At 46.9% G+C, this 16,672-nt stretch overlaps 2 protein-coding genes across 2 annotated transcripts in view; one reads left to right on the forward strand and one right to left on the reverse strand.

Annotated features, from left to right (window-relative positions):
* Window positions 1–5,830: 5,830 nt before the first annotated feature.
* On the forward strand, window positions 5,831–11,316 carry PCBD1 (pterin-4 alpha-carbinolamine dehydratase 1). Its single transcript, XM_066555079.1, has 4 exons — window positions 5,831–6,020; window positions 9,161–9,292; window positions 9,620–9,700; window positions 10,210–11,316. The coding sequence occupies exons 1-4, from the start codon at window positions 6,018–6,020 to the stop codon at window positions 10,306–10,308; spliced, it is 315 nt and encodes a 104-aa protein (XP_066411176.1). The 5' UTR covers window positions 5,831–6,017; the 3' UTR covers window positions 10,309–11,316.
* Window positions 11,317–11,726: 410 nt separating this feature from the next.
* The window catches only part of SGPL1 (sphingosine-1-phosphate lyase 1), a 32,924-nt gene continuing 27,978 nt past the window's right edge, over window positions 11,727–16,672 (reverse strand). Inside the window, exons 12-14 of the mRNA XM_066555078.1 lie at window positions 16,069–16,215; window positions 15,076–15,196; window positions 11,727–14,992 (exon numbers count right to left, since the gene is read on the reverse strand). Of these exons, the coding sequence (XP_066411175.1) occupies window positions 14,852–14,992; window positions 15,076–15,196; window positions 16,069–16,215 (409 nt within the window). The 3' untranslated portion in view covers window positions 11,727–14,851. The remainder of the gene's footprint in view (window positions 14,993–15,075; window positions 15,197–16,068; window positions 16,216–16,672) is intronic.

Genomic DNA, 16,672 nt, shown 5'->3' on the forward strand with positions numbered 1-16,672 from the left:
TGACCCCTAGTGACAGGACGTGGCTGTACAGCAGCTGCTTAACACGCAGTGCCAAACCCTCCCTGAATAAACAAGGAACAAAATTCAACATGGGAAAACGCTTTCCAGATCTGTCAAGATACTCACTGTGAAAAATGTGTATTTTCTGATTGGCTTTCCACAAATATTCAAATGAATATTATATGTGTAATGTTAGAAAGTTATGCTGTATTAATTTTGAAGTAGTGTGTTCAATATAGTTTTAGGTTATAACATAAGGTTAAAATGGAAACTGTGCTATGTAAGATACTTCTTTTAAAGAAAGGAATGAGGTACTGGCACCAGAGAGCAGCCACAGGACACCTAAATCTCTCAGAGAATTTATTGCTCCCTTAGCAGAAGAAACAAACGTCTTCCTGCCTCACCCAGCCCTGAAAACACTGTCAGGATTCAGAGGAACAAGCTGACACTGCCCAGCCAGAATCCTGGGTTTGAATGGAATTTATGCATCATGGATGGGGTGTATGAATATGCAACAGGCTGTGGCTTTTAAGGGTTAATCCTCTGTTAACGTGGGTCCTTTTTTGGGCTTGTGCTGCCCAGAAAAGGTACCTGGACTGTCTGTAACTCTTTGTTTCTATTGTCTCATATTGTCCTAATCCAAATTGTCCACATTTTTATTACTCTATATTACTATTTTTATAACCATTTTATTACTATTAAACTTTTAAAATTCTAAAAACAAGTGATTGGCATTTTTCACACTCACTCACCCTCTGCCACCCCTGCAAATTTGCCAGAAAACCCAACCTGTTCAACAAAGAAATTTGGGCTGAAAGTCAGGAAAGGAGCTGAATGCATACAAGGAGCTTCTTCCCTTGAGCTGGGCTCCAGCTGTGCCCAGGGAAGCAGGGAGTTCCAGGCCTAACCCACCAGCAAACCAGGCCAAGCAAAGCAGTTTGGATGGGCTCCCTTCCCCTGGGACAAACACATCCTGTTGCAGGACCTGGGTGACCTTGGCAAGGCCACAAACTCTGTGATCCCAGACCATGGGGCAGCCTCCTGGGAAGCAGAAAAGCCCTGTGGCACAGGGAACATCACCTGCCAGAGCCCTCGTGTTTGGCTTCGAGAGCAAACACAGAATGCAAACAGGATTGTTCTGTCCCAACTCTGAGCTTCCTATTCTAAACCATTCCAGAACTGGCTTGGAATGGGAGGTGACTTCCAGCACCAGTTTGACACAGGAGAAGGGATTGTTAGGAAAATTAATCCACAAACATCAGAGGTTTATGTCCAAAAAGGACACAGAGGAGTCCTGTGACTTTATATGAATAAAGGGAGAGGCCATGGGGCATTCCCTGGGGTCTCTCAAGTTTTTGCAGGACACAGCCTCCTTTTTATCCCAATTTCCCAGCCACATTTCCCTTCTCTCTTTCCCCATTGGCTGAGGTACTTGGAAGGTACAGACTTCCCAAAACACCTGATACCAAAGATATCCCTCTAATGTATAACCCTCCCTTTTAATTTTTAATTCCTATGGAATTTAGAGGTTTTTCTCCCCCATTGTTTCTTTCATCTTTCAATGTCTAATTTCGTTGATCAGCAAACCTAAAGTTTATTTGTAAAGGCAAATATCTTTTTCCATTCAGCAATCAGTGGAATCCTTTCCATTGTTTCTTTTATCTCCCAATACTGGTTTTATCTACCAGCAGACCCACAGCTTGTTTGGAAAGACAAATCTGCCATTCCTCTCAGTATCCATGGCAAAGCACTCTTGGATACCTGGGACTCAGGTTTCCATCATCATCCTCCTCTGGGAAACCTCAGAAGCAGTCATGAATATGGTGAATCACATTTCTTTGTCACTTGTCCCTGTGAATTCAGACAGTCTTAGGAAAATCAAAACAAAATGTGCTCGGTTCTGAATTATTGCTGTTCTGATGTAAAGGCAGGATCACATTTCATTGTTACACATGAGTTGCATGGATTTAAGAGCTTCCCAAATACCAGATAATTCATGAGACATCCCATTAAAATGAGTATCCCAATTAGCACAGGGAATGGGAACTGAGGTTAAGCAATTTATCCAAAGCCACTTGTAAACTGTAGCAAAACTCAGATTTGGCACAGAATTCACAGAATGATGAGGTTGGAAGAGACCTCCAAGATATCTGTGTCCATCCCAGCCCCAACACCTCAACTAAACCCTGGCACCCAGTGCCACATCCAGGCTGTTTTTAAACACATCCCTGGGCAGACCATTCCAGAACTTTATCACCCTTTCTGGAAAAAACTGTTTCCTAATATCCACCCAAGACCTCCCTTCAATGAAACACTGCTCTCTCCTATATGCTCTGATATTCCTGCAAGCAGGAATATCAGAAAGCACCTCACCTCCCCCTTTGGGACTCGTGTGTTTGACATATTAGAAGTGGTTATGCCATTTCATTGCTGTTTTTTCCATCTTATTTTCCATGCAGGGTACTCTGCCTGAGACAAAAGAAAGACCTTAGCCTGGTACACAGTGCGAGCAGAGCAAAGCCCCAGTTTCTGCCAGCCTCCAATTTATTTTGATCATTGCTCTGAGAGCCTCACTGGTTTAGATAAAACACTGCTACAAGAGGAAATCTTGCACACAATTAATTAATGATTCATTTCTGTTTATTGGGCCCTTTTGTCAACTTAAACTTGTCACACCTGCCATAAATCCCCTCCAGTGCTAAACAAGCTCTTTAATTAAATCTATTTTGCCATGAGAGCAATGTTTCAGATTGCAGGTGATGAAAGAGTTTGGGCCACCCTGGTTTAAAACACCCTTTGAGGCTCAGCCTCTCTGGGCAGCCTGTGCCAGGGCCTCCCCACAATCACAGGGAAGAATTTCTTCCCAACATCCCATCTACCCCTGCAAAAGCAAACTTTGAGATTGGAGACAGAACACTGCTCCCAAGCAAAGCAGCTGTCAGGGTCAGGTATGTTTTGTTAAAAAGTTACTGACAAAATAAGAATTTCAGTAGTGAGTGATATGTGACCTCCCTCCAAATATGCAGAGTCCTGTTCACATGTGGGGTTAGCTGCCACCAAAAGCAGCACAGCTGTCAAACAGACAAAAAGGAGAGGGGGAAAGAGCAAAAATCTGTTCCCAGTAAACAGGTTCACCCCTTGCACAGGGTGCAAACTGCTCTGAGCAAACACCTTGCCCAACACCCCCCAATTAATCATTAAACACACACCTAAAGGGTCCCATTTCAGAAGGGGAAATTAAAACTGTGCAGAAGGGGAACTTAGAGGCTCAGGAGTTGGAATCAGCCAGAGGATTCCCCTGGACACAATCCCACAGAATTGTGGGATTGTAGAGTGAGCAAAACCTCAACTGCCCTGATGTTGTTTTTTAGGACCAGACCATCCCTCTGCCAGAGACCCTCCCATGAACTTGGCACTTCAGGCTGGATTTATCACCCAGGAGAGAAAATGCCAGTACAAAGGAGCTGAGCAATCCCAGGGCAGGACAAGGAATCCTTTTTCTCCTGGTGTTCTGCACCTCCAGGGAGCTGAGGTGGCCAGCAGTGGCTCTGCACTGGCAGCACACATGTTAGGATCAGTTAATAAAATCCAGTGAAAGCAATAACATGATAACATGATAAGATGAGGGATTTGCTTCCTGCCCATCTCCTGATCAATGGGGAGGCCAACAGAGGCACTGCCACCTGCCCACTGCTCAAACTATTTTATTTACAGGAGCTCTTCTGCTGGGCTGTGGTGAAACTGCCAATCCTGCATGTCCAGCTCAGGCCAAGAAAATATTCTGCTGTCCTTTCCCAGCCCTATGGGCAGCCCATCCTCCTGATTTCATTGCTGGAAACCTCAGAGCACACCTCCTGCTGCCTTCCACAGAAAAGCTTCCAGCCCCAAATCTGCACACAGTTATTTTCTTCCGAGGTGCTTCATTGCTCTCCAAGTCTTTTTTTCCCTGGATAGACACTCAGGATACAAAAGATGGTCATTTTTCCTTTTCATTACCCTGGCAAACAAACCTACAGAGGGAAAAAGTTTAAAAATTTAAATTTTTTTAAAAAAGAATAGAAGTATTTGCTTCCCTCTAACTTGCCTGCTGGAAAAACAAATCATCTCTGCAGAACCCACAATCCCTTACAGCAGAAAACAAAATGTGCACAAGAGTATATACAAGGGATGTATATCATGCTGCACTAAAAAAAAAAAATTAAATAAATAGTTCTGGAATTAGTTGCTTCAGAGGTGAAGAAAGCCGTGAGGGAATAGCAGGGGGCTGAATTTCTGTCTGCCACGTACAGCAGCACAATAAAAAATGGTCAGCACTGGAAAACTGCCCATCATGTGAGTGGGTTGAGCAGACAATGAGCTGCAGGACACGGGCACAAATCCATCTGGCCTGGAGAGGGAAAATGCCAGGGAGCAGCACTCAGCATCCATGAACTCCCCATTCCCTGAGCAATGGCAGAAAATGCCTTAAAAATGCTGGGAAATGTTGTGTGGGGCATTGCTCCTTCTTCTGCTCCATTTGCAGGGCTCCCAGTCAATACAACCCGGGCTAACCCAGACAGGCAGATGGTGATTAGCAATATAATTAGAGTAATACAAACTTGGACAATATGAGACAATAGAAACAAAGAGTTACAGACAGTCCAGGTACCTTTTCTGGGCAAAATAAGCCCCAAAAAGGACTCACGTTAACAGAGGATTAACCCTTAAATGCAACAGCCTGTTGCATATTCCTACACCTCATCCATGATGCATAAATTCCATTCAAACCCAGGATTCTGTCTGGGCAGTGTCAGCTTCTTCCTCTGAATCCTGACTGAGTTTTCAGGGCTGAGGGAGGTGGGAAGAACTCGATAATGGAGCAATAAATTCTCTTTCTCTGAAAGATTCGGGTGCCCTGTGGCTGCTATCTTGGCGTGAGTCCTTTCTTTAAAAAAATATCTTACATAGCACAGTTTCTATTTTAACCTTATGTTATAACCTAAAACTATATTTAACACACTACTTAAGAGAATGAATACAGCATAACTTTCAAACATAACACATATAATATGTATATGTCTATGTATACATATAATATATTTATACACATATATATACACATATAATATATGTAGACGCATATAATATATGCATATACAGATATACACGTATAATATATGCATATACATATATATACACATAATATATGCATATACAGATATATACGCATATAATATATGCATATACATATATATATACATATAATATTTGTATACACATATAAAATATGCATATACATAAATACACGTATAATATATGCATATACAGATATATACACATATAATATATGCATATACATAAATACACATAGAATATATGCATATACAGATATATACACATATAATATATGCATATACATAAATACACATAGAATATATGCATATACAGATATATACACATAAAATATGCATATACATATATATACACATAGAATATATGCATATACAGATATATACACATAGAATATATGCATATACATACACATAGAATATATGTATATACAGATATATACACATATAAAATATGCATATACATATATATACACATATATATATGTATATACATATATTCTATGTGTATATATATGTGTGTATATATATACAATATGTGCAAATGTGTGTGTGTATATGTATATATTTATTAATTTATACATATAAAATGTATAATTCATTTGAATATTTGCAAAAAGCCAATCATAAAATTTACATTTTTCACATGAAGGGAGCGACCCGCAGGAGCGGGGGCAAAACCCATCGCGGCTTTGTGGTGCAGGGCTCCCAGAGCCCCCGTTCCGGCGGTGCCCCGGTGGCCGTGAGGCCCCACAGGCAGGTGGCCAGGGCTGGGGGTGGACCCGGTGGCCTCGCCACGCCTCCGGCGGCCCGGAGGAGCCGCGGACCCGGCGGGATCCGGCGCGGCGGGAGCGGCCGTCCCCCGGCGGGCACGGAGCGTCCAGCATCACCCCGCGGGCACCGAGAACCATGGTGAGTGGCTGCTGGGCAAGCCGGCTGTTCGCTGTGCCTTGGCCGAGGCAGAAATGCGCCAGCGGCAGCTGGAGGGTGCGAGGGGAGGCAGGAGGAAGGGGAAAGGAGCGAGCGCTGTGGTTAATCAGTAACGCGGCAGCTCCGCCGGCTCCTGCTGCTTTTGCAAAGGCAGCGCTCGCTCTCCAGGCTCTTCGAAGGGGGAGGGAAAGGATCCGCCAGGAATGACCCCCTCCTCACATTCTGTAGGGCAAGGACGACCCCCGCGTGTGCTCCATCTGCACAGCCCCACAACACGCCCGGGCCGGCTGGAAATCGGCTTTTCCACCGCAGCTAAAGAGCCTCGTGGAATACAGCATTCCAGGGCTGCCCCGTGTGCCTTCTCCTAGGTGGAAATTCTACCTTTCATTGGGGACAAATTGTTCCCTGCGAGGGTGGGCAGGCCCTGGCACACGGTGCCCAGAGAAGCTGTGGCTGCCCCTGGATCCCTGGAAGTGCCCAGGGCCAGGTTGGACAGGGCTTGGAGCCACTTGGGATAGCGGAAGGTGTCCCTGCCATGGCAGGAGGCAGAACTGGATGGGATTTAAGGTCCCTTCCCACCCAAACCACTCCACGATTTGATAAAAGGGAAGATTTTAAAGCAAAGAGGGCCCAAGGGCAGCTTGGACATGGCTTGGAGCCACCTGGGGTAGTGGAAGGTGTCCCTGCCCATTAACTGGATGATCTTTAAGGTCCCTTCCCACCCAAACCATTCCATGGTTCTTTAAAAGGGAAGATTTTAGAGCAAAGAGGGTTCAGATTCTCCCAATTTCCCTTGCTGATTCCTTTCCCTCAGTTGAACAATGCATCTACTTGGTTTCCTGCTGGCAAAAAAAAAAAAAACCCCAAAAATTAAAATCCCAGCTTTTTGGCAGTTGAGAACCAGCAGAGGAAAACAAAATAATTTCATTTCCCTAACGAGAAGAGTGTGTTTTTAAGGAGTGAGAGCACATGAAAGCATTGACATGCCATCCTGACAAAAGCAGCAGGCTGGCCCATGTCCTGGGGTGGAGAGGGATGGATTGGAGCAGGATGGAGGCAGGGGGTGCTCCAGGCAGAGGATTTGCCCTCTGACACAGCCAGAGGAGTTGGCTCTGGGTGCTCTGGGTGCCAAACCTCAGCCTGGCCGTGCCTCCCGCCGGTGCTGGGAGGAGCTGGGCTGGAAAAAGCCCCGGGGGCCATCCTCCCACAGGGTCACGACAGAGAAAAAGAACAATTACACCAAGTCCCTTTGTTGCTGTGCCCGGGGAAGGCTGGTTTGGAACCCAGCCCCCTGCATCCATGCCCCTCTGCTCCAAGCTACAGCCCTCCAGCTTTTACCTTTCCTCTTTTTAGCACTGATATGGAGAAGTTTCAGCCCCTGATCCCAAATCCTGGTGCAGCCCTTGTCCTGCTCCCTTCAGAGCCCCCGCGGGTGGCTCCCTGCCAGCAGAGCCATCCTCTGTCCCCACCTTATCCAGTTGCTAAGCTACCTGTGCCCGGCTTATCTCACCATCAGCAGGGAAGGGCAACGGCTCCGGGTTTATTGAGCTCAGTCCTGTTTGCTCACTGCCTTCCCTGCCAGCACAGCGTTGACATTTGGGGGGTGGGGAGGGGGTGACAGAGCCAGGGCTGCCAGGGGGTCATCCAAAATATGCAGAGGCAAGGAACACCCTCCCCAAAACTCCTGCAGCTGGACAGGAAGCATCCCAGCCCCAGTGACACTGGCACTCTCCATTCCATGCAGGGATACACAGGTAGGCAGGCACCCACACAGCCACGGGAATGGGGTGTCATCATTCCAGTCTTCCCCAAACATGCAAGAGCCACCCACAAAACCATCAGTTTCACAGCTGGTCCTTTGGTTTTGTGCAGCCTGTGAGCAGGGAAAGCACAGGAGAGGATGATTTGCCTCACTTGCCCAACGCCATATCTGAGCTTTGCCCAAGCAAAGCCTCTCAAGGGGCTGCTGATCAAATACCCACCAAAACATTGAGCCAGATTTCTCAGGACTCATATCCAACTTGCCACACTTGGCTCTACAGCACACAAAGGAAAATAAATTACAAGGAGCTCTTTATCATCACCAGCTGGAAAGATCAACTCACCCAAACCTGCCAGGGCTCAAGGAGTGTTTGGACAATGCTCTCAGGCACATGGTGAGATTCTTGGGGCTGTCCTGTGCAGGGCCAGGAGCTGGAGTTTGATGATCCTTGTGGGTCCCTTCCAACTCAGAACAATCTGTGATTCTGTGAAAGAATTTTAATTGCCAGAACATGACATTTCAGAGAGCAGTGCCCCTTTGCACTCACTCCTGCCTTCCCACTGAGCCAGAGCAGAGCTGGCTCAGGCAGCCCCCATCCCCAAGAGCTTCATTTTAGTTTCATCTCTGCCTATAAACACTCCTCAAAGCCTGAGGAGTGCTGCTCCCCCACTACCACCCCTTAAAAAATAAGTACCAGCAGCTCTGCCCAAGGCAGAGCTCAACCACAATCCCTCCCTCTGCCCTTTGTTCCTCACAGGCTGAAACAGCCTCTTAAAATCTATTGTAATATAAAGGAGAGGGGGAAAAAGGAGCTGAACTGCAGCTTAGTGTGACTCATCTCTGATCCACAGCACTTCTTTCTCCTCAAAAGCAAGCTCCCAATAAAGAGAGAGGAAGAGAGAGGGAAAGAGAGAGGAAGAGAGAGGGAAAGAAAGAGAGGGAAAGAGAGGGAAAGAAAGAGAGGGAAAAAGGCCCTCCTACTTCAGGAACCCTAAAGCAACTCTCAGATCTAGAAATTATCACAAGAGCTTCTGCTTTTTAAGCTGTTGATTGTTTTTCTTTTTTCCCCTGAAGATTATATGTAAAAGAAAATGTATTTTGGAGTTTAACTTCACTCAGGTATCATTTTTTAGTACCTCAGGCACTGTGGGAGGTGTTGCAGGTGAGAGGACAGAAGGGGCCAGCTGGACTTTGTTGGTAGATGCAGGATGTACTCCAGGCAGGGGGCAGAGGACACTGATATTCCATCCCTCCCACCCACTCTGCAGCTGCAACTCCACAATCCATGGATACCTCATTGCTCTCAGCATCTGCTTCATCCCTTTTCTGCCACACTGACCTGCTCCTCTTCCCTTTCCAGGCAGGCAAAGCCCACAGGCTGAGCACAGAGGAGAGGGAGCAGCTGCTGCCAAACCTGAGAGCTGTGGGGTGGAACGAGGTGGAAGGCAGAGATGCCATCTTCAAAGAGTTCCACTTCAAGGACTTCAACCGGGTATGAACATCAGGGGCACAGAGTTCTGCACACTGGGAGTCCCCTCTGCAAAGCTCAGCCAAAGAAAGCCCTCTGTGTCTCTCCTGAAATGGAATGGCTGAGCAAAATAATCTCCCCAAGACACCAAAGGGCTCAACCCAGCACAGTTTGTCTGGGAAACACTCCTCAGGAAGAGAAGAACCCACAGAAAACTCCCAGAATAGCCCAGGCCTTGCATTTGGTTGGGTTATGAAGCCACAGGGCGTGTAAAGTTGTTAATAATGGGAGTGAAAACCAGTATGTTGCAGGGTAAATGGTTCTGAATTAACTTTCCTTCTTACCCTGCAGGCCTTTGGCTTCATGACCAGAGTGGCTCTACAGGCAGAAAAACTGGATCACCATCCTGAGTGGTTCAATGTGTACAACAAGGTAAGGAACACGATGGTGAGGACAAAGCAGATCACTTCAGGGAGCAGCTCCCTCTTCTGAGGGATAAAACAGGAGCAGCAAGTGCTGTTCTCATCAGCAGGACCTTTTCCCTCAGATGCTATTCCCATATCACAGCCAGCCTTCAGCTACTACAGATCCTTTCCTCCTCCTTTTATCCCGTCCAGCTGAGCAGTAGCTGCCAAAGGCTGGCACCAGCATTGCTTATTAAAATCTGTATCAAGCAGCAGCCACAGGAAAAGCTTCTGTGAAAAAGAGTGAGTTGAAAATGGGCACAGGTGGCTGCTGTGACCAAGGCAGGGGTGGCAGTGACAGCTTGTGGCCAGCATGAGCTGCAGAGAGGAGAAAAACCAGGCAAAGTGCCAGAGCGCCTCTGCCAGCGCAGGGAATTTTGCTAACAAGTTTGGAGCTACTGCCTCGTCAGATGCAGCACTGAGGGAAGCAGCCCTGCTGTTTCTGTCCACAACTCTGGGCCTGTCTGTCTGCCTTAGGTTCACATCACCTTGAGCACCCACGACTGCGGGGGTTTGTCGGAGCGAGACATCAACCTGGCCAGCTTCATCGAGCAGGTGGCAGCTTCCCTCTCCTGAGCAGAGATCCACCAGCCAAAACCCCACTGTGCCACTGTGTCCTGCACCCAAAGCCTTTTCCCACTTCCAAGCTAGATCCTGGATCCAGACAGCCTGACACCTCGGCAGCCCTTCCAGCGCAGCTCAGATGGATGGAGGCACTGCTCAGGGTGCATGTATCCACCTCTGATCTTGCACATTCCATCCTCAAACCCTTCCTTAGCCATGTGATCCCACAGCCCCAGCTGCTGAGCCTCTTATCTGAGCCTCTGTGATATCACAGTCATATCACAGAGTCACGGGATGGTTTGGGTTGGATGGGACCTTAAAGATCACTTCATTCCACCCCGTGCCATGGCCAGGGACACCTCCCACCATCCCAGGCTGCTCCAAGCCCCATCCAACCCAGCCTTGGACACTGCCAGAAATCCAGGGGCAGCCACAGCTTCTCTGGGCACCCTGTGCCAGGGCCTCACCACTCTCATAGGGAAGAATTTCTTTCCAATACCCCATCTAAACCTATTCTGTGTGAATCATTTCCCCTTGTCCTGTTACTACGTGCTCTTGTAGAAAATCCTTCTCCGTGTTTCTTGTCGGTTCCTTCAGGCACTGGAAGGCTGCAATGAGGTCACCCCTAAGCTTCTTTTCTCTGGGCTGAACAATCCCAATTCTCTCAGCCTTTCCTCATAGCAGAGGTGCTCCATCCCCTCTGATCATCCTGGTACTTCCCCTGGTACAGGTCCAACAGGTCGATGTCCCTCCAGAGTCAAGTTACACCAGTAAATCTGTCCAGAGCCTGCCCCCATCCTGCCCCTGTTGTTGCTCCTTACCTCGTGGAATGTGCTTAAAACTCATTTTATGACCCCTTTGGCTTGTCTGTGTCCAAGCAGCAAGGTGCTGTGCAGTTTGTCATTGCTGTAGCTCCTCTCCAGCAGTATTACATCAGGCACGTGGTCTGACCCCAACTGGAGCCAGCCTTTCCTGGGATACCAACTGAAAATGTTTACAATAAACATCTCATTGAACCTGGTGGCTCTTTGCAGAGAGGCCTCACTGACCAAATGACACCAACAGGTTTCCCTGACTGCTCTAAAGAAGGCGCTGCTGCCACAAAAAACCTTCACACATAAATGGCAGGTGCCTTCACATCAGAGTGACTGGGGTCTGAAAGACAGAGAGGATCAAAGCCAGGGCAGGTAAAAACTGCTTGTGTAAAATCACAGCCAAGGCACAAATACAGGGAAAGGACAACCAAAAGGCACAAAAGCTGCATGGCACCAGGGCAAGGGCTGCTTAGGATGGAATACTTCCCAAAATGGGGTTGTGGGTGGATTTGGTGGTGCAGGATCTTCACTGATAAAATGAACAATTTCATGTGAAACCAAAACAGCATTTGATTTCAGCACCACAGTCTGGGGAAAAACACTACAAACACCCAGTTCAAGTCTTTTTTTCTTCTCTTTTTTAAACCCTTTTAAGTTCTACAAAGTATTAATAGAAAATCGATAGCTCTTAACTTCCAGCATCCTTGAACATCACACACAAGATGCAGACACGGACACCACCTTCATTTTGACAGAAGGACAGAGCAGCCCTCAGGCAGAGTTAGTAAGATTCATAAACCATCCTCCCTGCCACAGACCAGGCTGTGCATGAGCAAATTCCAGGTTCACATTCATTCAAACAAGCACTGAAGCAGGAAAATAAGAGCTCAGTGAGCCTAAATAGCTAAATGCACCATTTTAATACAAACCAGGGCCATTTTCACCAGCTCTCCAGCTATTTCAGCCTCCAGTTCAACCAGGGGCAAATCAGAGCAAAGCAGAAAACTGCCATCAGATCAACTCATCTCATTTGTCCATTAAAAAGTCCTTGTGGATTTATTGGGCAAGGTATTATTGTGTTGTACGCAACCCTTCCACTCCCCTCTCCCCCAAGTCATCAGAAAAGTGCAGATGAAATCCATGGCATGAAGACACACATCTCTTCTTGGTCCATCCCATTGGATATTCTTCATTCTAGTACCTAAAAACAGGTGAATCCCTTGGGAGTGCTTTGTACAAGCAACAAATTGAGTGTCCCGCTTGGAAAAGCAGGAAATCCTGCAGGAATTCACAGTGGCAAGGATCCCTCCAGGTCTAAAAGTACCGTCCAGTTTCAGATCATAATCCAGTTCATCAAATTCTTCTCTTTTTTGTCTTTAAAACAACCACACAGCCTGGAAATCTCTTTTTCCAGGACCATTTGGCATGATAAAGTGGATGCAGATTACATGTTAGGTGACAAGGATGAATAAAAACTACACACCAGGGAATTACAGTGGCCTACTCCTGACCACAGGATTACATTTACAGTATAGGACAAATACACATGGAACAATTAAACCCACAAATATTATTAATGAGCAAAGCCCAGAATAGAATACATTGACTTACAAATAACATCTTCAAATACATCCAAAAGTGTGAAATGGAGCACTGATCTGGTTAGATCCACCTACTTCCTGGGAGGAAAATGCAACCAGGGAAGGAAGAGAAGGGAGTTTTGCTCTCCTTCAGCCCACCCCAATCCACCCCTTCTTTCTTTTAAAGCAGAAACAAAAAGAGTACCTCCCTTTTTTTTTTTTTTTTGTTCTGTTAAATCTCGGTTCCAAAGAGAACCATCACAGTAGCCAGACACTGAAGACTGTCTCCAAACTCAGAGATACAGTAATGGTCACATTGGCAAGACCTTGAGAGAATAAATAGGTCCAATACAAACTGCCAGAGCTGATATCACCATCAAGAGACTCTCAGGCAATTCAATGATTTCAAAAGGGCTCAGAGACTTGCATGAAGTCATCAAGCTCAGGGCAGATGGCCAAAATGCTTGTGTCTCCTAGCACAGGGAATAAAGCTGTTGGAAAGCCAGGATCCTTCCCACAGTGCCTGGGCTGGTTTGTGCAAGAGCTGGTCAGTGACCTTCTCATTCCTTTAAATTCCTGTGCTGCAGCCAGGGCCAGCTTCAGGCTAACAGGCTGGAGCAGAGAGATGCCTTCAGATGCCCCGCACAGGACTGTGTAGACACAGCATGAAGTCTTCACCCACATGTGGGATTCTGCCTGGGAAACTCTGCTCCATGCAAAAAGCTGAGAGGAAACATGGGAAAGCCCTGCAGGAGTAACTCCAAGGCTACTTGAGAGATTCTGGCTTGTCCTTGAGGCCACAAGGCTGTGCTGGGAAAACCCTCTCATCCTAAAAACAGCAGGAAAAAATACAAAGGGCTGAGCCACGTGCCCAAGGCTGGAACAGCTCTGACTTGCTGCATCCTTTCCCCTGTTTCTCCCAGCATCTTTGTAATACTGTGAAGGGACTTGGCTCATTACAACTACTATCCTACCTAACAGGCAAGGGTGCTTCTTCCTCTGAGGCCAGCCTGCCTTTGAGGTTTGTATTCAGAATTAGTACCATAAAGAAACGACCACAACCAAGGTCACGGTCAAACAGCTGAACCCTCCAACCCTCCCTGGCCTGCCATAAAAAAAAAGCCAGAGAAGCATCAAGGCACAATGGTGAATGCCCTTTTGAGAATGTGCCTTAAAAGAATCAGTGCAAAGAGCTGAGATTACTGCTAATACAAAAGTCACCTTTTGATACTAAAAGACCGTGGATAAAAAAACCCTCTGCACACAACGTCCCTGGCTGTGACAGGGGCCAGGGCTGGCTGGCTCTGCTACAGCATCCTGAGGGGACAGTGTAAAACCTTCAAGTTCTGAACAGTGAAATGAGCTTTGCACCTCCCTCCAGATTTGTGCAAGGGAAAACAGCACTCCTGGGTGGTCAATGCATGTCTTCTACAAGAGGCAGGGGAGCAGAACAGCCACAGTGTACCTGGGGCTTTCAGTACCTTCCAGGTCCTGTCCCTATGCCACCTGCTTGGTTTCTACTTCTGCTGTTGTTCAAGAGATTCCAGAAAAGGAGTTTGTGTTGTTTTTTTCTCCCCCTCAGCAGATATTGATTGCAGTCTCACTCATATTTCAAAGGGAGGCCATGACTACCTTCCCTCTGCCAATTTAGCAGTTCTGCATTACACAGATATAAGGCTCCCAGCAAGGTCTGTTAAATGCAGCAGCTTACAGCAATACTCAAGAGAAAACAAAATTTCCAATTTACTGTCTGCCATTAGCTTCCAGGAAGATTGGAGCCGTGGAACACAATGTGAGAACTCAAATTTAACACTTGGCTGGACACTGGCTGAATACCAGGTCTGAGGAGGAGAAACAACATGGAATGAAGGGACACGCAGGATACCTGAGGAATTTGGAGCTGTGGAATGGACATTCAATTCACCATCAACAGCCATGATGAAAACAGGCAGGGGGGAGGGAGGAAAAGCCCTAAAACTGAAATTGGGCATGAAAACAATGCAGATTTCAGAAGAGACTAAGACAGGGAAGGAATTCTTCCAGATCAAGCCACCCTCAGACCTGCAATTGTAGGAACAAAGGAACTGCAATCTCTTTCCCTAGGAAACCTTTGGAACCACCCCAGTGCTGGCTGGCAAGGCACAGATTGTTGCACTACAGTCAGTGGTGGCTGGGAGAGCCGTTCATGTGCTTTTCAGTGCTGAGAACATCCGTGCTGTAGAGGCCATCCAGGTAGGCCTGGGAAATCTCTGCCACCAGGCTCCTGTCTGGGACGGACTGCGCCATTCCATAGATGGCTCCCTAAGCAGAGAAGAGAGGCTGTTACACAGGAGAAACACCCTCAGCCCAAACACCCCCTCCTCACTGTGTGCTGGCCTCCTCACCATGCCTGTGGTCTTGGCATTGAGGTCCTTCATGATGTCTTGGATGCTGTCCCTGACGTCCTTCAGGAACTGCTCAGCCACGCCGGGCTTGGTGTGCAGCTGCGTGATGCAGAGATGGATGCTGGGCAGGCAGGGCAGAGGGCACACATTAACCACCTCCAGTACATACAGCTCCATCTTTTCTGAGCCCCCAACAGCAGCTGAGCCCTTCTGTGGCCAGTGATAACTGGGTATCTCCTTGAATCAGCATTCCCACTAAGGAGAATCCCTGCAAAATGCTTGCTACAACCAGCTCCTTCTTCCTTCCTTCCTGACTTCACAATTAGGTTAAAGTTTCTCACCTCATTCCAGGTACCTCTGGTGAGAAAAATGCAGCTGCCTGCAAGCACAGGGACCCCTGCCATCATTTCCCTCTCCTTCCTCCTCAGCTTCTAACCCATCACCAGAAGGAAGCACCCACCTCTGAGCTATCACCTCAGACTCTCTGGACTTTGCTTCACATGGTCACTCACAATTTTTTTCAGTGCAGCTGCATCTGGGAGCACTGGCCCCTTCCGCCCACAAAAGCCCAATTTCCCACTTAAGGAAAGTCTCTGACAAAGATTAATTTTACATTGAAAATGATCAACCATTGACTGTTGTTTTGATTTCCTTCACCTTCAGCGGGCAGGAGGAAGACAGCAAAAATCAATAAATCAATCTACAAAGCCTCAGTTAACTAAACATCAGATAGAGCCTTGGTTATTTACATTTTTCTGCTTGTATTAGACAGAGGTAAATAGAAAGTCCTCTGCCAGGCTCATTAAAATTACTATTACTTTATCTTCACTGCTGTGTAATGGCAATTACAAAAATGATTCCTGCTGTGCAGAGGAAAATTCTACACACAATTTATCAGCTATGGACAACAGTACTCAGCAAATCACGAGAGCTACATGGCCTGAAGTTGAGCATCTTGCTAAATACATCACTCCCTGGTCTCCACACACTCACCTTGGTGGAAACTGTAGGACATTCAAGTTCCATCCTTTTGCAGCTAAAAAATTAGATAATCGATAGATGTCAAAAGTGTCCGAGCCAATGGACAGGACAGACACCTCTGGCTTCCCAAAAATGAAGATGCTGTCGATTTTTCTCAGCCTTGAAAAGAAAGAGGAGAAAAGAAATGACTGATCAATGTTACAGTATTCAGCCATTCTGTCCACCCAGCTGGAGCCTTAAAGGAAAAGCTACAAGAGGGAAGAGATGGCAGCACATTCCCACCCAAAAATCATACACCCAGCCCATGCCATTGGGGCTTGCCAGAGGACCTGGGTCATTACACACCCTAAAGTCAAGTAAACCCAGGAAACAATTGAAAAGAGAGAAGACAGAAAAGGGAAGACAGAAAATCAGCTTCTCTTACATAGCCACCCAAGCACCCCAACAAGGAGAAGTACAACCCTTCTTTCATCCTCCCTCCAGATTCCCCTTCAGCCATGGTTGAGGCAAAAGGAAGTCTCAAAGCCAAGCTGCGTGAAGGTGCCTGCACCCCTCAGCTATCTAGGCACAAATAAATGTTCTCCTAGAACTGCCCAGCAGGTATCAGGGAAAAACA

The sequence above is a fragment of the Molothrus aeneus genome, chromosome 8, assembly GCF_037042795.1.
Source record: "Molothrus aeneus isolate 106 chromosome 8, BPBGC_Maene_1.0, whole genome shotgun sequence".
Lineage (NCBI taxonomy): Eukaryota > Metazoa > Chordata > Aves > Passeriformes > Icteridae > Molothrus > Molothrus aeneus.

What these genes read in the sequence shown, in the direction of transcription:
- PCBD1 (XM_066555079.1), top strand. An exon ending in ACTTCAAGGACTTCAACCGG is followed by an intron (nt 9,293 to 9,619) that starts GTATGAACATCA and finishes CTTACCCTGCAG; the next exon opens with GCCTTTGGCTTCATGACCAG. An exon ending in GGTTCAATGTGTACAACAAG is followed by an intron (nt 9,701 to 10,209) that starts GTAAGGAACACG and finishes TGTCTGCCTTAG; the next exon opens with GTTCACATCACCTTGAGCAC.